This window comes from Macaca mulatta, chromosome 2 (assembly GCF_049350105.2).
Source record: "Macaca mulatta isolate MMU2019108-1 chromosome 2, T2T-MMU8v2.0, whole genome shotgun sequence".
Lineage (NCBI taxonomy): Eukaryota > Metazoa > Chordata > Mammalia > Primates > Cercopithecidae > Macaca > Macaca mulatta.
Window position 1 is genome coordinate 60,154,234 of NC_133407.1, and position 23,929 is coordinate 60,178,162.

Sequence of the window (23,929 nt, forward strand, 5' to 3'; positions counted from 1 at the left end):
AAATAAGTCATGTTCACTATTGATTAGGAAATTCCAACTTTCAGATAGAATTATAAACATTTGATGTGGATCCTTCTAGACTTTATTTTTTGAATATATATTTTTATAAAATTGGGATAAAAGAGTTTTATTATCCCTACCCTTCCCCCCCCCATTCTCTCTGTTATGAAATCTTTCCAAGTCAAAAATATTCAAAGTATTCTGTTGTTTGGATTAATCATAATTTATTTGATCTTACCCTATTATTAGATAGTTGTTCTCACTCTTTTTATTAAAATATTACAATAAACATCGTCATAATTAAATTTTTACATATCTCTGGGTATTGCCTTAGAATTCCTTTAGTCATAAAACTGTAAAACATGTTTGTGTTGTTTTGTTGCTTTTTACTTTTATATTATGTAATTGTGCTGTAGAATTAATTCTTAAGACTGCAATTAGTTCAGAGTAGTTTTGTAGCATGAAAAGACTCTTTAGAAGATAAGGAGAAAACTCCTTGTCTTTTGCCTATTTTACTGCCATCCTAGCACAGAGAAAAAGTGTGCAGAAAGAAGAGTCCATACTCTGGGTGTCTAAAGATACACTCCATCGCCTTCAGTTTTGCACAGAATTAGCCCTGCATGCAGGAATCTCTGTAAGCATGATCTCTGATTATGAAATACACTGATTCATTAAAAGAAGTTGATGTTTATGTAGTTATATAACACTATTGGAAAATGTCCTAAATATTATTAGATCTAAACTTCTCTTTTATTTATTAATTTACTTTATTATTAACCCTACGTCTTTTCTTCTTTATTCCCTAAATGTTTTCAGCTAATATTCTGTTGATTTCATTGTAGGTCCGTGTCCCTTCCTACTTTGTTTACTCTAGGCTGTCCATATCCATTTTGTGGTCTTGAAAAATCTTGTTATAACTTATAAATACGTGTGATTGTGTGATTTTATGCAAAATTTGAAACAACAAAATACTGCTTTAAAACTCAGAAAAGTTTCTAAATCCATCAGTATTATTCCTATGTTATAGGTAAAGTATTATATTCATTTTGCCAGTCTAGAGTGGTTAAATAATATAATCATGATAAACATACATACACACACACACACAAACTAGAATTTTAAAATTCCTTTCTTATCCTTTCATAATTTATCATATTTTATAAGTCCCTATAAATTATAATTATCTTCATGTTATATTGGGTTGTTTTAATGTTCAGATAAAAAAATACAGTAGAAACTTAGAAGCATTTTTTGCATGAACAATTCTGAAGTAAAAGTGTTGGTCGTTAATATTAGAATGTAATTCATTTATAAATTTTAAACATTCTGATTATCTCCTTAGCTCGATTTAATCCCCTCTCCCCTTCTGTCCCTACACACAGCAAAATAATTTTCTGATTTTAATGTAACTACATCTGTATTGAATTGCATCTTTTAAATTATATATCCACATCTATTCTAGCATCTGATTTATAAAATCTCCATATACTATTTTAGTCCCTTCTGGGATAATGCAGGAAATGTTAAATGTACTTCAAGAATACTTGTTTCAAAATAGATGTAAATTAAACCTCTAAAATATAAACCCTAAAATGAAATGAATTATCTAACTGGCTGTATTACCACTTGAACTTTGAAAAATGTTTGCTAAAGTTAAAATATGTTAATTTGATATTGACATAGTTAAGTACTTATTAAAGAATTTCTTCTATTATTGGTATATATTTTTGCATGTGCAAAGGTTTACTATGAATGCTCATTATAAAATTTTAAATGAGATATTACTTTTGTAAAGGGCTCATCAAACTGTCATATGATAATATATGTATAAATTATATCTAATGCAGCAGACTGATTTTGTTTATTCAGGTCAGTTATATTTTATTAGAAATCTCACAATTTCAATCATGTAATTAACTAACCTAACTAAATAAATAATTTAAAATAGTGAAAAAATAAAACAGATAAATAAAATAATTTAAATAGTGAAAAAATAAAACAGATTTTAGTTTAAATGAGTTATTAATTTGTTATTTAAAAGACTAATTTATCATTCACCAAGGCCAAATGAGGCACTTGATTGTAATTTATATAGGGACAAATATATCTTAATGATATTTATACACTGAATCTAAGCAGATAAAATAATATTGTATTTTAATAATAAAATAATTTAAATAAAATAATTTAAACTTAATTTAAATAATTTAAACAGTGAATAAAATAATTTAAAATAGTGAAGAAATAAAACACTTTAGTTTAAATGAGTTATTAATTTGTTATTTAAAAGATTAATTTATCATTCGCCAAGGCCAAATGAGGCACTTATTATTTATATAAGGACAAATAAATATATCTTAATTATATTTGTACACTGAATCTAACTAATATGAAACCTAGCTACATAGAGGAGGTGTTTAATAAGTGTCTATTGAAATAAAATAACAAATAAGAAAGTTACATTTTAATGCCAAGACACATACCAGATAGTATCAATGAAAACTGCAGAACTGTTTTTGTTTCATGTACTGTATTTTAATCTTAGGCACTTAATTCTCAACATGTTTGCTGACACTCTTATTTCTAAAGTCTGCAAAGTTTTATTCATTCTTTCAATGATTATTTTTTAAGCAACTTCCATATCTCAAGCACTATGACTATAACAGATAAGGTTCCTGTTCTTGTGAAACTTACATTCTAGTAAGTTTACACTGAAAGGATTCAATGAGTGTAAAGCACTTAGGATATAGTACCTGGTATATAGTAAGTATTCCATATTTATTAGCTGTGATGATGATGATGATGGAAGACACCCATATATAGATGCTATTCGAAGCCACGAAACTAGATGAGATTATCTTGGGAGATAATGCAGGTAGAGAAAAGGGCTAGGGACTGAGCTCCTTGTGCTTCCCAGAATTTAGAGTGAACCTAAGAATAAGAATAATCAATAGAAACCGAGAAGATAGCCAGAGCATTGCCAACAGAGAGAAAATAACTGGGTCACATGCTGCATAATGTTTGAATTTGATAAGAATAGAGAATTAAATTTTGAAATTGCCAATATAGAGCGTCATTCATCACCTTGAAAAGAGCTGTTTCTGTGGAGGAGTGAAAAAGAAAGCTCAATTGGAATGGATAGAAAAGAGACTGAGGAAAAGGTAAATCATAAAAGGGGAGTCATGAATGGCCAAGAAGTATAAGGTGAGGTGCTCAGCTCCAATAGGAAGCAGAGAACTGCAAGTTAAGCCAAAAACACTACTTTGTATTCTTCAGATTGGCAAAAATTAGAAAAATAGCTGTTTCTAATGAATATTAGCTGCTTCTAATGAATGTTATAAAGCAGGAGCCTTTATTCAGTGAGGTAGGAATGTAAGGTAGCGCCTCCATTTTGGGAACCATTTGGCAGTATTTATGTGTATGCCCATGATCTCATACTTGTACCTAATACTGCCCTGGAGACATACTGCAGACAAACTGTCCTATAAGTACACAAGAAGTTGGGTAAAAAACTTTCATTGCAGGATTATTTGTGGTGACAAGGTTTCAGGTAACCTAGGTTCTATCACTATGGGACTGGATAAGTAAAATGTGGTATGTGCACATGATGAAATATTATATAGCAGTCAGAGCAGAATGAATCATATCTACATGTAACTACATGGATAGGTCTGAAAAAACATAATGTTGACTAAAAAGAATAAGAGTTAAAATGAGACTTGTAGTTTAACCTGATTTGTGTAATTTTTAAAACACCTTCAAAACAGATAATGTTTTCACATGTAAGATGCAGGTTAGAAGGTAGACATTAAATTCACAAGCATAAATGCTGTCTAGAATGGATCATTCCCAAATGAAACTAAACATCTCAGTTTCACCCATATTAAAAACAAAACAAAACAGACAACCCTCCTTGTTACCGTGTTCACCTCCAGCTGCAATTCAGTTTTTCTGCTCCCTCTTCATGGAGTCAAATGGGTTGTCTTTAATTGCTGTTTCAAACTTTATCTCCCCACCACCCTCCAAAAAGCTTTCTTGCCCTTTTTTGTTTGTTTTCTTCTGTACTTTGGGCACATAAAACAGAGTCGATTAGACTCTGTAGTACAAAACATGCTATCATCCTTGAACCATGCCAGCAACGCCCCTCTCTAATTAATATACCTATAAATTTTTTTAACAGAAAAATAGAATAATACAACATGTGTGTGTACCTATCATCCATATTTAACAAGTTTTAACATTTTGCCATAGTTGCACTATAGATTGTTAAAGAAGGAAAAGACAATTAACATTTCCATTTTTACTCCTCCCCATACAAAGATAGCTACTGGTGACACCAGGTCCAAGTGCAAAAACAACATGTCCTCAAGGTAAGAAGTGATGAGATTCAGGGCAGAAGTGGAAGAGTAGCCTTAATGCCACCACCAGTGATAATAGCTAACATGTGTGTGTTACTCCCAATGTACCTGCAACGATTCCCCTTCTTTCCATATATTAAGTGATTTAATTCTCACAACAGTCCTGTATGATAGTGACTATTTTACAGATAATGAAACTGGAGTGCCTAAAGTCATACAGTTAACAAGAAGCAGAGCCAGGATTTGAAATTAAGCAGTCTGGCACTCTAAAGAGCTCATGCATGACACCTTTAAACTATCCTGTCACAACCAGTGTTGAGTTCTTGTTTTTCCTTGTCTTCAATTACCTCTAAAACAAAAAAGTACAGCCTTCTATTTTACATTTAAAAAAAAAATTTCCCTGTTCTCTGGGTGCCAGTTCATCTGCCTGCTTGTTCTTCCATTATGCTACTTTAACTTGAAATCATTTTCCTCCATATAGCACTTTGAACCAGATTTTTAAATGTTTTGTATTTTCTTTATCCAGTAAGTTTTAAGTTTGAAATATCTTTCCACTATATAGGTTTTAGTTATTGTTTTCTCAAACATCATACTAACTTAATATGTCCTCCAAGTGACTATAAAGTTGCATGTCAGCCTATAAAATAGCTAATTATGAATGCCTTTTATGTTTGTGGTTTCTAGAATCCTTTAGGAATAGCAGGATTCTCTTAAATGACTGATTATCCCAAATCTGATGCCTGTGTAATGCTATCCAGCAAACAGCTGGCTTCATATGAAGAGAGGCTAAGAACTCTTTTTGTCTTGTTCATTTAAAATCATTTACTTCTTATTTAATATCTGCAAAGAACACAGTCACATCATAGTAGAATTTGCTGTTGTAAATTTTGGATTGTTTCCATGGGTTCTGCCTTACATCTGCATGGTGTTTAAAGCCAAGACTTCCTTTATTTTTGTGGGCATTTAGGGCCTTGTGCCTCACAATCCAATGTCGTGCTGAGTGACAGAAAATTAAAGTCGAATTTCTTTATAGAGAAGGACTGGGCAGAACAATAACTTATTCAACAACTCCTTGCCTCAGAAACTGAAGGAGCTGTTTTGTGCAGGTGGCTTAATCTCTCTGCAGCTTATCCTGTGTTTCTTTATTTATTAAGGACAGGAACTGGGCACTCTGCTTCTAAAAACAAAAGGACCAGACTAGTCTACAGGAACCTATAGTGAACTAGTAGGATGTATATTTCATTCCGAACAGCAAAGCTTTGAATTAGCTGCCATTTTTACTGTCTATTATTCTACTAATTCTCAGGTAATTGAAAATTAACTGCATAAAATCCACATATCAAGTACCAGTTCTTTGAAGTTCATTTTAAGATAAGTCTTCCTTTTAATTTATAACTGCATTTAGAAGTAATAACATAAAATTTATCATATGGGCTCAGACCTATGCTTCATCTAGTTTAGGATCATATCCTGACAAAAGCACCAGGGGCCATTTAATAGTAAGGTGTGATTGTTCTCTCTGATGAAATCTTCTCATAGAATCAGTCACAGTAACACCATAATTGTATTAATATTTTTATTAACTATAATATATATTTAAACTTTCTAAAACTAAAATCTAAACCACCTTTTGGAGTTAGAAATTCTACCAGTTTACTACATATTTCATTCTTAAGTAATTCTTTTCATTTGTCTTAAGTATACCTCTTTAAGGATTCTGGGAATATGGTAATAGATTTGTAGCCACACTTACCACACTTTTATGGACAAGTATCATATTCTCTTGCAGCTTTTATATTTCAAGAGTTTATATTTCAAGTGTGAGAGAGATAAGAACTTTGGGATCAGGAAGACCTGAGTTTGAATTGTGGGATTTAACTAGCTGAGTGACCTTCGATAAGTTAATTACTCTGATCCTTAGAGTTTTCTTAGTAGTTGTGACTCTACATGAAATTATATGAAATCAATAAAACCTAACAAGTATGGGTCATCTACTCTACACTATTACCTAATAAGTTTTTTCAGACCTGGGAAGGCTTGTTGCACGGAATACAGATGGAACCAGTAGACCTCACAGTAAACAAGTGGAGTTCACCCCGTTTGGCTGGGAATTCTTCCTCTCTGAAGTTCCCATCCTTGAACTGGAGAGGCTCTCCAGGGCTGAGCATGCCTTCTTCTAGCCCATAATGAAAAATACTCACTCCCTTCTCTGGGCATGCAGCCCTTTGGCGTGCCACTGTCCATGCCACCAGTGATGGCAGCTGCCTTCTCCTGGCACAGAATACAGAGCCTGGGGATCCTGCCTGGTGGTGGTACGGTCTGCCCCTTTATGTACATGAGTTACCTCCAGCAGCCTCTCATTGTTTCCTTGTTAGAGGAAATGGAAAATTCAAATAGTAGCATGCAAGTACCTGTAATTGAATCATATAAGAAGCCTATACCACAGGAAAAAAAAAATTGAACCTGTTATCAAACCACAGAGGACAGATTATTATCCTGAAGAAATGTCACCCCCCTTAATGAACTCAGTGCCCACCCACAAGCATTGTTGCAATAAAATCTCCCTTAGGTCATAGTGCAGCCTGGGAAGAGACCTTTACTGGTGGAATCCGTGGATAACTCAAAGGAAGCAAAGGATACACAGATGACATATGCAACAAAGTATACACTAAAAGTTTCCACTTGAAATCATACAGAAGAGCACACAAATGTACATGGGATGGATGCATATGGAAGTTTGCTCTGTCTGATAAACAAGACATTTCTGAAAACATACTGGAGTCAAATCTTTTTAGTGCCTGGACTGTAACCACAGCTTCTGTTCTGACCCTCTTGCCTTCCATAGGAAACGCCATATGCTAGTCTGAATGCCTTTGTCTCCCACCTCAACGTGACTCCCTACTCACCTGGCTCTTTCTCTATCCTCCCACCATTATCTAACACATTTTTTACATGTACATTTTAATTTTGATTCAGCTGGTCTGATCCTCTGAATTTATATCATCCAAAACTTCCATATGGTCAGTAGCAGATACTCTCTAATCCTCCCTCTCTTTACCATGGGTGACCTAAAAAATGAGAACTTTCTTTTAGGGATGCTAAGCAAACTCTTCTCAGAGATAGATATATTTAATGTAATAAGAACAAGAAAACATGTAAACTAAAAAACAAAAATTAATGTATGTAAAAGCACTGGATAAACAAAGGTTTATACAAATGTCTGGTAAACACTAAAACATTCGTTTAGGGTGAACTTATTTTCTAATTTAAGGAACTAACTCTTTTTAAAATAAAGTTAAGAATGCAGATTTATATAGTTTTATGTATTTGTATGGATGCATAAAGATTTTAAAGTTTACTATTGAAATATGTCACTGAAACACCTGAACAGATGGAACATAGAAATTTTACAACTCCAGTGTTTTGAACATTTTTTTTCTGAAGAAACAAACCAGTCTATCAGTTTGTTTTACATTATAACTTACTCTCAAAAAGCGTACCAGCAAGGGCTGTCACTGGGGCTGGGGTTCAGATCACAGTTTCCACGCACAGGACAATGGAAGGACTCAGATAATTCAAGCCATTTGTTTTTTCTGCTATAGTTTCAGTTCTGCATTCACACACTTGTTAGACGGGGCTGCTTGAATAATCATCCTCAAATACTGCTTGCATTCCCCAGTTAAAGACTCTATGGAAGCCAGTTTCCTGCTTGTATTCTCTTGGTTTTGAAAGTCACTAAAATGCCTTTTAGATGCTACCCAGAGTTAACACGTTCTTTACTGTGAGCCTGGCACATGATTTGTCTGTTTTAGTTCTAGCAGGAAGACTCAGCCATGCTTCTCAGTTCCAGACCACAAAAGTGAGCTCAGGCAATCAAATGTTTTAGAAACAAGACACATGATCAGAAAGTCTTATGTTTGTCAGCTACATATATTTCATTTGAAAACTTTAGTAAAATTTAGCCTATTAGCTGTTTGAAAATCAGCATGGTGTTGGGGGCAGAAAGAGGCCAACAAATTGGGCCTGTCAAAACCCACTAAGTCTGTGGGGTGTTAGGATGGGGAGGGCTGAGTAGTCAATGACAAGTTGCATATGGACATACAGGCAAAGTGGAGTAAGCAGCTGCCTTATTCTTCAGGAGCTGACTAGCAACATTAAAAGAATATGGTTTACACTATGAAAATATCTGGACACTTAAAATGTACTAATCAGATGAAATACATTGTGTCATTTCAGATTTGCAATGTCTAGTAGAGGCACTTGGAGTAAAACTTCAGAAGGCAGTGACAGAGATGGACAACTATAAAGAAATGCTTATGTAAGATGAAGAACATTAAACAACTTGTAAGATAACAGTGCTCTGTAGATGTGTCACAAAATGGCAGGAATTAGAAATGACAAGAATTATAAAGACCATGGTGTGTTCTCTGTGATTCTTTTGGCAGTGATTTACTTGTGTGGGTAATAGTTTACTGCTGCTTTTCTTGCCCACTTTGCTGGCCTAGATTATATATTGAAGAACCTGTAAAATATTTTTAAATATATGGAGGATTTCTTTCAGTAAGAAACTTACCTATCCATATATAAAAGTTTTCCCTGATAGTTCAAATGCAGTAACTTAATGTGAAACAGTCTTTGAACTTTTTTCTTATCTTTGTTTCTTTATTATCTCTCCACAAGAAACAATATTGAAGTTGCATCTCAAAATTACTAATTTTAGCTTCAAAGAGAGAGTTGAGTAGCTTTGAAATGCTGAAGTACTTATGCTTGATATAAGTGAGAAAGAAATATTGGAAAACACATGATAAGAAAATGATGTAAAATCAAGAACACTATTTCTTTTAAAAATTAATTTTAAGCCTGGGCAACACGGTGAAACTTTGTCTCCACAAAAAAATACAAAAATTATCCAAATGTGTTGGCACACACCTGTAGTCCCAGCTACTCGGGAGGCTGAGGTGGGAAGATCACCTAAGCCTGGAAAGTTGAGGCTACAGTGAACCATGATCATGCCACTGCACTCCAGCCTGGGTGACAGAGTGAGACCCTGTCTCAAAATGAATAAATAAATAAGTAAAAATTACTTTCATTTCAGAAATTTCAAAAATTATAGCATAAACATAGTATATCTATAATTATAATACTAAAATAGTATGTATATAATCTTTGAAAAGTAAGCCGATTCTTTTACTTTATGATATATGTGATTTTCAGTTCCTATATTTTAGAAGGATGAACGTCATAAAAATATAAATATTTAGAATGCTTAGCAACCCAGTGTTTGTGTTGATCATGAACTACTCCTAAAAACAATGTGTTTAATAAAATACTGAACACAAGAAGGAACAAATTCCAAAAATGCCCTATCAAATTAATGTATACTTGGATTATTTGTAACAAAATAGTTTCTGAAAAGGAAGGAAAATAAAATATTCATACTTTATAACACTGTGGTTAATAGTACAGTAAGTACAGTAGTTCAGCTGTCTGTGTAGATGGCTGGGGTTGAAGGAATTGGTGGATGGGGTTCCTTAGAAGACCCACTAGGCCCAGGAAGTAACCTTTTGGGAGATTTTTTTAAATCATGAAAAAGAAACAAGGTGATGGTTGCTAGAAAAAAAAATCGTTGTGGCTTTCCCTCTGATAACATCAAGGAGGGGTTTGGCCATGTGAATGTCTCTTGTGGAGAGCAGTCTAGTCAGGCCCCAGCCACTGTGTGATGATTGCTTCTTGGAGCTCAAGAAGTGAAGAGGGCACAGTTTAGGCATAGGGAGATGGTGCTAGCACACAACTAAACTAAGAGGGAATTTGTTGTCATACCAAGACTCAGCATATAAAGTGAAGAAAGCTAAACATAGAAATGAGCATAGTGAAGAAAAGGAATAAACTTACTGGTAGTGACATGAATTGATATTTTACAGAAAAAGTTTGCACAGAATTCTTTGTATATTCATGTTCTGCATGATGACATTTTGGTCAGTGACAGACCATGTATACAATGATGGTCCTATAAGATTATAATACCATATATTTACTGTACCTTTTCTATGGTCAGATATGTTTAGATATGCAAATACTTACCATTGTGTTACAATTACCTACACTATTCAATACATTAGCATTCTATATAGGTTTGTAGCCTAGGAACAATAGGCTATATCATATAGCCTATGTGTGTAGTAGGTTATACCATCTTGGTTTGTGTACACTCAAGGATGTTCACACAATGGCAAAATTGCATAATGATACATTTCTTGGAATGTATCCCTGTTGTAAAGCAATGACTGACTGTGCATGGAGCCTGCCCATTTAATATTAACACATGCTTTGTGGTATTTTCTGTTTATTATAATTTTAACATAATTTGTGCTGAGAAATCGTGAGAGTCAGGGTAGATTGGAGATGGAGGGAGAAATACACCCCTAAAGTCCATCAAACTAATTATCTGTAGGAAGTTGCTGTATAATTGCAGAAATGCTGATGATGTTTTTATCAGTTTATAAAACTGATGTTTCCTACACATACAAGACGTTCTTAAAAATTAAAAAATGGACATAATGCCCATTTTTAGAAATGCAAATTAGGAAAGATAGAGCCACTTAAATGGCTCCAAGTGCTGGAGACCTTTCTCTATGCTACCTGTCTCTAGCTCTTCCATCTATATTCTATCTACTCTCCTTCACTGCTAGTACTAAGTTGGGGAGGGTGGGCATTTAGGATCAAAGCCTGGGACTGCCGAAGCCTCAGGTTGCTCAGAGGTCAGGAGGTCAAGCTAGAGTCAAATTTGTGGCTTGGCCATTTTTGTAATAAGTTTGAAGTCAAAACATTTCATTCAAAAAATTTGACATATTAATACAATTTGTTAGTAAATTCAAGATTTCCTGTGTACACTCAAACCTCTTTGGACTTCCAGAAATTGGAATATGCTATGAAATCAGGTTTCTTCAATTTTTAATCCTCATTTTTTCTGGGGGCTGGGAATAGGAATGTTCATCACCTGTAAGTTAAGATAATTCTTGGTGTTGTTTAAAGATTTTTAAATATTTGGATATACGGTTTGTGAATTTTGAGAATAAGAGGAAGAAGCAGTTTATAAATGGGTGAAATTGGGGTTCTTTTTCCAAGAGTGTTTTCCCCAAGATTTTTAAGAAAATATTTTCCAAAGTTTAAAAGAATATTGCTATGTATTTAAAAATAGAGATTTTATCAGAATGCTTTGGGCTACAAGTAACAGAGGTAGGATAATGCCAGTTTTAGTTGATAAGAGTCTCAGCAATATCCCCAAGGATCTTGATGTTCTTTCTGTCTCCATCCTGCTGCCCTCAGCACTGGCTTCAACCCAAAGCTAAGTCAGGTCCCTATAATCACAAGATGGCTGCAGTTCCTCCACCCTAGAGGCCTTATTTGGATATGGTGCCTGCAGGCAGGAAGGGACTGGTTTTCTGGTGTCTTTTTGGAAGTGAGAAAAAAGAATTATCAGATGCCACCAAACAGCATTCTCCTTATATTTCCTTGACTAGAACCCTTTACATACGCTCTCCTAAGTGAATCACTGGCAAGGGAACAGGGCTGCTACAATTACTTTAGACTAAGCAAGATTTATTCTTAGAACAAATAATAATTGGGACTCTGATGGCCAGGAAAAAAGCTATAGTGAATGTTCAGAAGGTAACCAGTAGTGTTTGCTAAAGAGGTAGAGCATTAATGATGCTCTGAGAGCTTGAAATTTTCTATAAATTTTATTTTTAAGTACTATAATATCTAGATTAAGAGAACGCCTCCCTGAAATAATGAAAAATATGAAGACTATAAAATCTAGTTCTATTGCTTTTATGCACATATGGATATAAAATATACTTTTATTACTTTCATATATATACATATATAAAATATATATATATTTATTACTTTCATATATATATATATATACACACACACACATGCACACACACATAGATGGAAGACCTAGAGACAGGGAGCATAGAGAAAGGTCTCCAGCACTTGGAGCCATTTAAGTGGCTCTATCTTTCCTAATTTGCATTTCTAAAAATGGGCATTATGTCCATTTTTTAATTTTTAAGAAGGTTTTATATGTGTAGGAAACATCGGTTTTACAAACTGATAAAAAACATCATCAGCATTTCTGCAATTATACAGTAACTTCCAGGATAAAGATAGATAAGTAAGGCTTAAAAGAAAGACTGTATTTATGGTGAGAAATTTTTAGGAATTCCTGAAAGATAATACATAGAAAGGAGAGTAAAGGGTCTATATCTTTACTACAGAAAGGATAGTAGAAAGGGTCAACTCTATTGAGGAATAACCCAGACGAAGAGCAATTGAGTGGTGATGCTGGTGGGCGTGGGATAGACAGGACCTTCCTCAGAATTAATTAAAACACAGAGAAGGGAGTGAGACCTGGTGAATCATTGAAATAGTGGTTTCACACTCCAATCTACATAAGAATCATGGGTAGCTTGCTAAAATTGTGTATTACAGTATGGCCACTCCCACAGACTCAGCCTCAGGACCAGATTTCTGGTTTTACATTTAGGTCTGGGGTGGCTCCAAGTAATCACATTTTTAAAGCACTCCCCACATGATACTGATTCAGGTGGTCCAGTGAAACCCACTCTGAGGAATCGCATATGGAACATTTAAGCCAGCTGGCCCCTCATCAATACCCTATAATCAGTCAGCCCTGTGTGAAGCAGCGTTTGCAGAAGCATCTATACTCAGACTAACAAAATGAGTATGTGGACTAGAGTCAAACAGCCTGGCAGCTACTGAATCCCAGGAGAGCCCAGGGTCCCCACAGCCCAAGACAAACCTCCAGTGCCCCCACCAGGTAGCATACCCTGCCCCTTCATCACACCTCTGAAACAACCTAGGGCAAAAATGAACAGCAAAGCAGACAAGCAAACAGAGGATCTTAAGTCTGAGGATTCACACACACCCAAAGATTAGGTGTGTGAGGAAACACCCCCCACCCAAGTTCCCCCGAAAAGTGGCTATAAATTCACACAGAAAATCCTTAACACCCTAGAAAATTGTTAAATAGCAAACAGATGACATTAGAATAAGTATAATTGATAGACTCCAAAGTATGTCCAGGATTGTAACCATAAAAGAACAGACAGTTATGGCAAGCTATTAGGAATTCAGGAGATTAGAAATATCAGAAAAAGGATCCCATTCATGCTAAAAATGAATACAAATGCACATACACATGCATATGGATTTAAACATTGAATAAATGATAGGATTGCAACAGTTACCTCTAGAAATGAAAGTGTGGGCTGTGTAGAAACTCTTATTTCACTCTATTACATATTGCTTGAATGCTTTACACTTTAGATATATTTATTTTCATGTATGTGGTAAGAACAAAATTTACTTAAAATGATTTATAATCTGTCACTAAGAATATGTCTAAGAATATGTCTAAGTGGTTATGTAAAATATGTTTTCTGGCCGGTCGTAGTGGCTCACGCCTATAATCTCAACACTTTGGGAGGCTGAGGCAGGTGGATCACCTGAGGTCAGGAGTTCGAGACCAGCCTGACCAATATGGTGAAACTTTGCCTTTACTAAAAATACAAAAATTAGCTGGGCGTGGTGGCAGGTGCCTGTAGTCCCAGCTACTCGGGAGGCTGAGACAGAAGGATTGTTTGAACCCCGGAGGCAGAGGTTGTAGTGAGCCAAGATCACGACATTGCACTGCAGCCTGGGTGGCAGAGCGAGACTCTGTCTCAAAAAAATTTTTTAAAAAAAGGTTTCTAATTTAAGAACCTCTGTAATGTACTTACACTTTAATTCCTTTTTTTTTCTAAGCAAACTAATACAGGACTTACATTTTAATTTCATTAGCAGTCACCTGCTCCTCATTTAACTGATAATTTGAACAATAGTAAACTTTTGACCATCACAAAGTACTAATTTTTAAAGCTCTTACTTGGCCTTTCAACAGCATCTGACAGTTGACCAAACTGTTCTTGGGACAGTCTCTATTATTGAGATATAAATATCAGAGTTCTCCTGATTTTCCTCTCACCTTCCTGTTCACTCATGAAAATTTTTGCCTGGCAAGCAGAAGGTGACCTGGTGGCATTCCAGTGTCATTGTATTTTTCACATGGTTTTAACTTGAACAGGCTATGTTTATTTCATTTATTTATTTGATACAAAATGTTTACTGAGAGCCAGGACTATTGTGTGCAGGCAGTAGATATTGGAGTAACAAGATGGGCACGTTTCCATAGATGTACTTTTCAGGCAATGCTAAGTGCCGCAAAAATATAAAATAGGCATAATAGAATGTGAGTAGTGGAGAGGGGTGGTATACTTTTGACGGAGTGGTCAGAATGGCATCCCTGAGCAGATGATCTTTAAGTTAAGATATGAATAACAATCCTGGCTAACACGGTGAAACCCCATCTCTACTAAAAATACAAAAAAATAGCTGGGCGTGGTGGCGCCTGTAGTCCCAGCTACTCCGGAGGCTGAGGCAGGAGAATGGCATGAACCTGGGAGGCGGAGCTTGTAGTGAGCCAGGATTGCACCACTGCACTCCAGCCTGGGAGACACAGCAAGACTACGCCTCAAAAAAAAAAAAAAAAAAAAGATATGAGTAACAAAAAGGTGCTAGCTGTGATTACATCTGGGAGCAAGGACATCAAGACAAGCCCTACATTTATTGGAAACGTACAAGTTCAAAAAACATGAAGGCCAGTTGTGGTGACAGAATAACAGCTCCCCAAAGAGTTTCATGTCCTAATCCCTGGAATCTATATGATCTCTTACATGGCAAAAGGGACTTTGCAAATGTGATTAAGAATTTTGAGGCCAGGTGTAGTGGCTCATACCTGTAATACCAGCATTTTGGGAGGCTGAGGCAGGTGAATCACGTTAGGCCAGCAGTATGACTTAGCCATCATGGTGAAACCCTGTCTTTATTAAAAAGTACAAAAATTAGCTAGGTGTGATGGTGCACACCTGTAATCCCAGCTACTCGGGAAGCTGAGGCACAAGAATCTCTTGAAACCGAGAGGCAAGGAGGCAGAGGCAGTAGTGAGGCAAGATCACACCACTGCACTCCAGCTTGGGCAGCAAAGCAAGATTCTGTGTCAAAAAAAAAAAAGAATTTTGAGATGGGTAAATTATCCTGGATTATGTGGGCAGCCCTAATGTAATCACAAGGGTCCTTATAAGAGGAAGCAAGAGGGTCAAAGTCATAAAAGCAGATGTGAGGATGAAAGCAGAGGTTGCAGTGATGTGATCTGATGATGGAGGAAGGGGCCACAAGACAAAAAATACAGGTGAGCTCTAGAAGCTAGAACAGGTAAGGAAATGAATTCTCCCGTGGAGCCTTCAGAAGGAACACAACCTAGTGACACCTTGATTTTAGGACTTCTGACCTCCAGAACTGTGAAATAATAAATTTCTATTGCTTTTAAACACTAAGCTTCTGGTCATTGGTTACAGCAGCAATAAGAAATTAAACTGGCCTGTGTTTCCTGAAGAGTTTCTGAGGAGTTTGGATTTATAAGGCGAGCAATGGGAAGCCTGGGGAGAATGCTAAGAGAGTAATCTAATCTGCATTTTAAAAGCTCACTGTGATTGCTACTTCAAGAATGGACTGGAGTAGGAGTAAAAGCGGTATCAGGGAGTCTGGGTGGCAGGCTGTGCATTCATGCAAGTGAGAAGTAATTATGGTTTAGCCTAAGACTGTAGCATGGAGATGGAGAGAAATATTTGTCAGAGGTCAATCAGATTTACTGATAGAGAAAATGTGACTGGGAAGCAAGGAGACGGGAAGTGAAAGAAAGAATAAAGATGGGCTTGAGCCTTTTTTCATTAGGGGAGACAGTTGAGAGGCAGCAAAGTGCAGTGACTGAGAGTTCACACTCCAGGTCCAGACTGCTGGGGTTCAAATCCCAGTACTACAACTTAGTAGTTATGTCAACTTGGGCAAGTTTCTTTTCTCTTTGGTCTCAGTTCCCTAAATCGTAAAATGGGAATAAGGGCTTATTTGAGGAGTGCACAAGATACATAATGTGTTATTTATTACTCTCATCATTGTGTTTGTTCCATTTATTGAAGTGGGAAATTCTGTGAAATAAACAGATACAGGAAGTGGAGGAATCAAAAACAATGCTTTTGATTTGTTAGAGCTAAGATGCCTTTGAGACTGCAAAGTGGAAATACCAAGGAGTTAGTTTAAGAATGGCTGTTTCATATAAGCGAGTGGAGTGGCATATAACATCACCTTTCAAAGTGGGGGGAAATAGGCAGTTATTTTATTTTATTTTATTTTATTTTATTTTATTGGCAGGAGCAGCAGGGACCTTTCTGAAGGTTTACTCATAGCAATTGAAGAGAAAGGATTACCACTATTTGGTAATCCTAAAAGAAGGAATGCAATGCTTAAAGAGATGTAGGCATCCTTTCTATTCCATCCAATTTCTCCGTCCTAATGAAGGTGAAGATAACAATTGGGTAATGAAGGGTAGACCATAGAAAGACTGGCTTAACTGGTGTGGGGCAGGGGAAGGGATCATGCTGAGGGGACTTCCTGGGATGGTAGGTGGCTTTTAAAAAATTGCAGCCCAAATTTATTATCTACATAGTAAAATAACCGCTAAAAGGAGTTCTTCTGTCCCTGCTTCTAGATTTGGAAAAGTGTACATAACAGTCTGAACATACAGTGAAAGTTGTGGTGGGGCTGCTGAATCTCAAAGGGATTTGTAAAAGAAACATTTTTGTTTGATTTCAAAGCGAATGTGTAAAACTTGGAAAATGCAAGGATATAAAAAAAGTCACAGTTACATTTTGATTTATTTTCTAGTCCATTTTCCTTTTTTAAGTAATTTACATTTTATTTTCTTATCATTATGAATAGTAAAGTTCACAGTTCAGTTCCCAGGCAACATAAAAGTGAATGTTTTACGTATAAGACACCTGCATGTAATGTGATAACATGGGGCTTTGGCGTTTTTTTTGTTTTGGGGGGTTTTTGGAGCCACTATGATTTACTAGACTATTAAAAGGCCATCACACAATTTAAAACTATGCAGTCATAACAAGGCAATCTTCAGGCAATTAAAAACAACGAATTGTTGAACCAATCTGGGAGATCTACTGAGTAATCTGGCCTTTCAAGTAATGTCAAGTGGAAACCCTGTTTTCTCTTTCCATCTGAGGATCATTAAAAAGAAAAAACAAACGTAAACCAAACCAAAAACCACCTGTTCTGACTGAAAGTCAGGATTCAGGCCATGTGACTTGGAGGCATACTCTTCAGCTGGTTGGCAGAGGCACTATCACTGCAACATGTGCAGGAGCACCAAGAGGTCTACCTCCATGCCTGCGGCCCATTGTGCAAGCTCTGGAAAGTTGCCTGCTTCCCAAAGCGCTGCCGCCAACAGACAAAGGCCTCCACCACCTGCAAGTGCACATTGTGGAGATGGTTGGCCTTACAGCGGTAGATAACTGTCTGGAACAGTACTAAAGACAGCACCACGGGCTTCCACTTAGGGCCCAGCCTCTGGGCCAGCTGATTAATCTGCCAGTTTGATGGGGAGCTGATGATGTGCGAGGGGATCCCAGTCATCGTGTCACCTGCAGGCAGCTCAGTCATGGCTTTTTCCCTTGCTTTCTCCAGCTTCTCCCTTACCCACGAAAATTCCTGTAGGAAATCTAGGGAAGTATCAAATGCTTTAGGACCCCTGGAAAGTAGGCTATCCAGCAGTAGTATTTTCTTGAAGCTTGTGGCTTGATCTTTAATTTCTTGGACGTGGTTTTCTGTCAAGATTCCTTCCTGGTAAAGGTACTGGAGAACCAGTCCCTCCACCAATGCCTCTGCACCCAGCTGCAGGCAAAGTCAGCAAAACACTTGTTTGTGGCCTCAGTCTACAATGATGTATCTTTGAGGGGAAGGGAACTCTAGTCCATTTTTCTAAGTAGTATGCATTTTTAACATAATTGGGAATATACTTTATGCACTGTTTTGGTTTGTTTTTGTTTTTGTTTTTGTTTTTGTTTGAGATGGAGTCTCACATTGTCGCCCAGGCTGGCGTGCAATGGCGCGATCTCGGCTCACTGCAACCTCCGCCTCCTGGGTTGACTCAATTCTCCTGCCTCAGCCTCCTTAGTAGCTGAGATTACAGGTGCACACCACCACGCCCGGCTAATTTTTTGTATTTTTAGTAGAGACAGAGTTTCACTGTGTTGGCCATGTTGGTCTTGACCTTATGATCCGCCCATCTCGGCTCCCAAAGTGCTGGGATTACAGGCGTGAGCCACCGCACCCGGCCCCTTTACTGTTTTGCGAACTTTTTGCGTGGCGATATATCCTGGACATTTTTCCATGTCATTACTTTATACATTTATGGAAAATTGTTAAATGGCTACATAATATTCCAATCTATGGATGAACCATAACTTATTAACATCTTGTTTTTAGAGCATTCAAGTTTTTTATTTGTATAAGTAAGGCACTTGGAAAATTCATGTAGCCAAATCTGTTAACACACAGTTATTTCTTTAGTGTAATTTTTGCTAGAATCAAACTTGAATATTTTTAAGGCTTTTAATGCATAATAACTCATTGTCCTCCAACAAGCCTATACAGATATGTAATCTCAACAGTGTTTGTAAATACTCATTTCTCTGCTTCCTGGACAATACTGGGTATTATAACTTTTAAAATTAATAAAATTTGTACCTCTGCATTTCTAGCTCCTTGTATTCTTTTCTTTGTGACTCACCTGAGCCTTTGCCCATTTTTCTAACTGTATGTTAATATTTTTCTATTTCTTCTTGTCTAATGTTTTATTTGGAAATAACTTCAAACTTACCAAAAGTTGTAAAAATAATAATAGTTCAAAGAGCACCCAGATAGTCTTTACCTATTTTCACCTAGTGTTAACATTTTAAGTCATTTACTTTCTCTCTCTCTCCCTCTTTACTCTCCTTCTCTTCCTCCCTCTCCCTCTCTCTCTGCACACACACAGACACACACACACACATACACAAATTTTTTTTTCCTGAACCATTTTGAGGATAAGTTACATGCAACATAGCCCTTTACCTCTAGATACTTCAGCCTACCTAATCAGTGTCATAAATTTACATACAATACTTTAATCTACCATTCTTACTTCAATTTTGTCAGTTGACCTCATAACATCTTTTATAGCATTTTCTCTTCTAGTACAGGATCCAATCTGGAGTTCATCTACTCGCATATCTCTTTAGCCTCCTTTAGTCTAGAATATTTCCACATTTTGTCTTTGTCTTTTAATGACACTGAATTTTTATGAATGCAGCACCCCTCACACTTTTTAAAAATAAGAAATTCTTCATTTTGTATTGGTCTGATGTTTTCTCTCTATTAGATTAAGGATGTGTATTCTTAGCCAGAAAACCACATAGAGAGTGATGTGTCGTCAGGGCATCACATCTGGAGGCACATGAAAACCATTTTCCCGTAACTGGTGATGTTAATTTTGATCACCTGATCAAGATGTTGCTCAATTTTTCTGCATAATTACTGGGGGTTTTGTTCTCTTTCAATTAATAAGAAGTCTAGAAGAGACACTTTAAATGCATGTAAATATACTGCTTTTCACGAAAATTTATCCTTAGATATAGCATCTGTTAATGATTTTTGCCTGATCTCAGTTTTACTATAGTGATTGCTAAATGGTGACTTTTTAAGATTCCAGATCATGCTCCCTTTTATTAATTAGGCCTTAGCATTCTACTGTAAGCAAGATCCTACCTTCGTCTATTTATTTATTGTACAGATTCATCAATTCCTGTCTTTTAATGGCTTATAATTTATTACTGTACTGAATTATTGTGGTGCTCAGATTGTCCTAGGCTTAGTAAGTAGAAGCCCCTTCAAACTGGCTCTTCTGACATTAGAATATTATCTCATCATCTTTTGTAAACACTTTGTTACTTTCTGGCATCACAAGATATTTCAGATATACTTACTTTGCCCCAGCCTTGAAATCAGTTATTTCTATGAGTAGTCCTGGTTCCTCTAATAGGGAATGTTGATAGAAGCCCGTATCTGGGTTCTGAATGTGCTCATGTGCTACTTGATTGTAGTGATGGCTCATGGGCATATACATATGTTAAACATATCAAATTATACACTTTAAAGATGTGCAGTGTGTTATACGTCAATACAATACCTTAATAGAGACATTTTTACAAAAACAGGGTAGTGGCAGAGAACTTTTTTTTTTTTTTTTTTTTTGAGACAGAGTCTTGCTCTGTCAGTCACCCAGGCTGGAGTGCAATGGCGCAATCTCGGCTCACTGCAAGCTCTGCCTCCCGGGTTCATGCCCTTCTCCTGCCTTAGTCTCCCGAGTAGCTGGGACTACAGGCGCCCACCAACAAGCCTGGCTAATTTTTTGTATTTTTAGTGGAGATGGGGTTTCACCGTGTTAGCCAGGATGGTCTCGATCTCCTGACCTCGTGATCCACCCGCTTCAGCCTCCCAAAGTGCTGGGATTACAGGCGTGAGCCACCACGCCTGGCCGGCAGAGAACATTTTTAATGGCTTTAAAATAAAAACGAAGTTAAAATATAGTGTTCGGAGATAAAACTTAGATAATAAAGCTCTAAGGAAAATCAGTGATTACAATATTATTCATGAGAATGGTTACTTATAGGGAGCGGGGAGTTGGCTATGATTGGAACCAGGGACATAAAGGACTTTTAGAGTAGCTGGTAAGGTTTTATTTTTTAACCTGAATGGTAATCACCAGAGTATTGTTCTTATAATAATTTGTTATATTATATAATTGTTTTATGTACTTTTCTGTATCTTACAATTTTGTTATATTTTACAATAAAGAAGTTTAAAAATAAATGAATATTGTGCATGTTCACGATGATTTTTACATTATTACTAGAAGTTAAAGTCATTCTGCAAGGAGGGCATTGATAATCTTACGTATTTCATTGTGTAATTTACAAGCTATTTTAAGATGCATTCAGATTGTGACTTAACTAGTTAATGAGTAGTCTGAATACGTTTAAATTGGATATTAAAATTTTAATATATTAACCTTTTGAATATTGTTACAAAACCCAATCATATAAGATCAAGGCAAAGGTTTCTTTCAGTTTTAGATCTTTTATTTGGTTCTTTTTAATGGTTTTTATTTCCCTGCTGAGATTTCTCATCTTTTTATTAATTAGAATAGATTTTCCTTTATGTCTTTGAGCAGAGTTAATAATTCCTCCTCAAAAATCTTTGTCTGCTCATTTCAATATATGGATCATCTCAGAGTCAGTTCCTATTAACTGTCTTTCTCTTTAGAATGAGTCACACTTTTCTGAATACTTTTTTACTATGTTCTGGACATTGTGAATGTTCTGTTATGGAGAGTCTGGATTCTGCTATATTTCTCCAAAAAATATTGTCATCGTTGTTATTGTTGATAGTGTTGGAGTGGTGTTGCTTCACCTCAAATGGCAATCTCTGTCCAGGATAACAGCTCAATCTCAGTTCAGGTCTTTTTCTTTAACTAGGCTGCTTGGAATCTGCTTAATACATGTGTAGTTCAGGGGCAGAATTTATATGGAGTATTTTGAACTCTCTTTCTCTGGCTCTCCCCTTTTCAGCATTCTTTCTTTACTTTCCAACAGCTGTGGTTGCCCCAAATACCATGCCCTCTGGTTCTATGAGCCAGAAAGACTGAAGATTTCTATTTAGTTCCCCTGCAGTGTGCTGACTGGGGGCTGCCTTCAGGCTTAAAATTATTTTTAATAACTCAACCCTATGCTGTCACCTCATTCCAAGTGTCAACTTTTCTCCAGAATCTCCCTGCTTTTGGTCATTTTCCAATACCTTCACATAGGTATTTTGGTGTTTCGGTTTTGTTTATTTGTTTTTGTTTTTTAATGTTGTGCAGAGTTTATACTTTTTATTTACATGCAAATCAGTCTGACAGAAGCTTTGTTGGCCAGTATAGAAGTGAACTGAATGTTTATTTCTTTAAACAAATAATAATATGAAGATGTTAAAAAATTTCTTCTATTGATGAGTAAAATAATGCTACAGAAAAACACATACTTTATTTTGAAATCATATATTTGAACTTCTTTTGTATTATTTTAGGAATAAATCTAATGAAGCTGATGACTGTCAAAGAGAACTTAGAAAACTGAAGTTTGAATCCGTTATTTCTGAGTCACAGTATGCATTACCAATTTTTAAATTTATATTTTAATAATTGAACTTAAAACTGTATTTAAGTAATGTTTTATTTTAAAAGACACTTATTTTTTATTTTCTTATTATTTACATATACAATACCTAATTCAAGCTTATATTGTCTTGCAGTTGGTTATTGCTGTTGCCACTGCCTAGATGGGAAAATTTTAACATTATAGAACCATTCTTTTTTTTTAACATTTTTAATTTTTTAAAGTCACAGTTATAATCTATAATTTCAAATGAGCTCTTAATACATCTTTGATAAATATAAAATGTAGTATATAAAGCATGTTGGTGGGGTTTTTTTCCTATTTCTTTTTAGGCATACTATGCTGCTTAAGGAAAAAGAAGACTCTTTAATGACTTGTCAACAAATATATAGAGCATTACAGGAAGAGCTGACTGCAAAAGAAAAACAAGAAGAAGACATAAAGAGAAGAATTAACCTTGCAGAAAATGAACTGGAGATAACCAAAACTCTTTTGAATCAGACAAGGGAAGAGGTTTTAACCCTGAAAAATGAAAGGTGCAGTTAACAATAATTTCTTACGAAAACATTTTTGTTTAAGTTAGCATTCCATATATATTTGAGACATCAGTGTCCGACATATTATAATAGTGAAATCACAGGAATAAATATATATTTCTCCTACAAGGTCATTGCATCCCACTACCTCATTTTACAAGTGATTAGACTGAAGCTCCAGTTGGTTACGTGACTTGGTAAAGTTGCAGTTGGTGAAGGTAGAGAATGAAGCCCAAATTGCATTTGGTGTCAAATTTTTATTGAAAAAAAAAATCAGACCATGTGTGATACTTATACTACTAAATTTCACCTGGGTCAGTGATTGGTAGATTCTATCATTTTTCCAACAGAAACAACTTTTTATATCACTTTTTCCTTTAATTGGCTCCTACTTTTCTTCTCTCCTCCTTGTCTGTCAGCACATCTTGTTGGAGGATATGGCACAAGCAAAGATACCTCCTTAGCTGGTATCGAGGATACTAAGAAGCACATTGGTCCAGGCTTCCAAGATACTTTTGTTTACTTAATTTGTCTTTGAATTAACCTTATCTTTAATTAATATTTCAACCTTGCTTTCTTTCTTTTTGTTTTCATTTCCCTGCTATGTCTTTGCTCATTCTTTCTGAATCCTTTTGTTTTAAATTTATATCTGATATATAGCACAAATCTTGGGGTTTTTTTGTTTGTTTATTTCATTGATTTAAAAATCTGGGTTTCTTTAGGAGATTATTTCATTTACATTTACTGATATAATTATTATATTCGCTAAGAACACAAGTTTCATAAGGGCAGGAATTTTTGTTTT

The 23,929-nt window shown here is 35.8% G+C and overlaps 1 protein-coding gene and 2 pseudogenes across 2 annotated transcripts in view; 2 read left to right on the forward strand and 1 right to left on the reverse strand.

Moving 5' to 3' along the window:
- Window positions 1-23,929, forward strand: part of LEKR1 (leucine, glutamate and lysine rich 1) — a 225,032-nt gene that overhangs the window by 150,572 nt on the left and 50,531 nt on the right. The window contains exons 7-9 of the mRNA XM_015131868.3: window positions 8,595-8,676; window positions 22,500-22,577; window positions 22,921-23,124. Coding sequence (XP_014987354.3) covers window positions 8,595-8,676; window positions 22,500-22,577; window positions 22,921-23,124 — 364 coding nt within the window. The remainder of the gene's footprint in view (window positions 1-8,594; window positions 8,677-22,499; window positions 22,578-22,920; window positions 23,125-23,929) is intronic.
- On the forward strand, window positions 6,316-7,225 carry LOC100431063 (Krueppel-like factor 3 pseudogene; annotated as a pseudogene).
- Window positions 12,576-18,239, reverse strand: LOC144338952 (death domain-containing protein CRADD pseudogene; annotated as a pseudogene). The gene has a single exon (XR_013413441.1). The product of XR_013413441.1 is annotated as a death domain-containing protein CRADD pseudogene (transcript).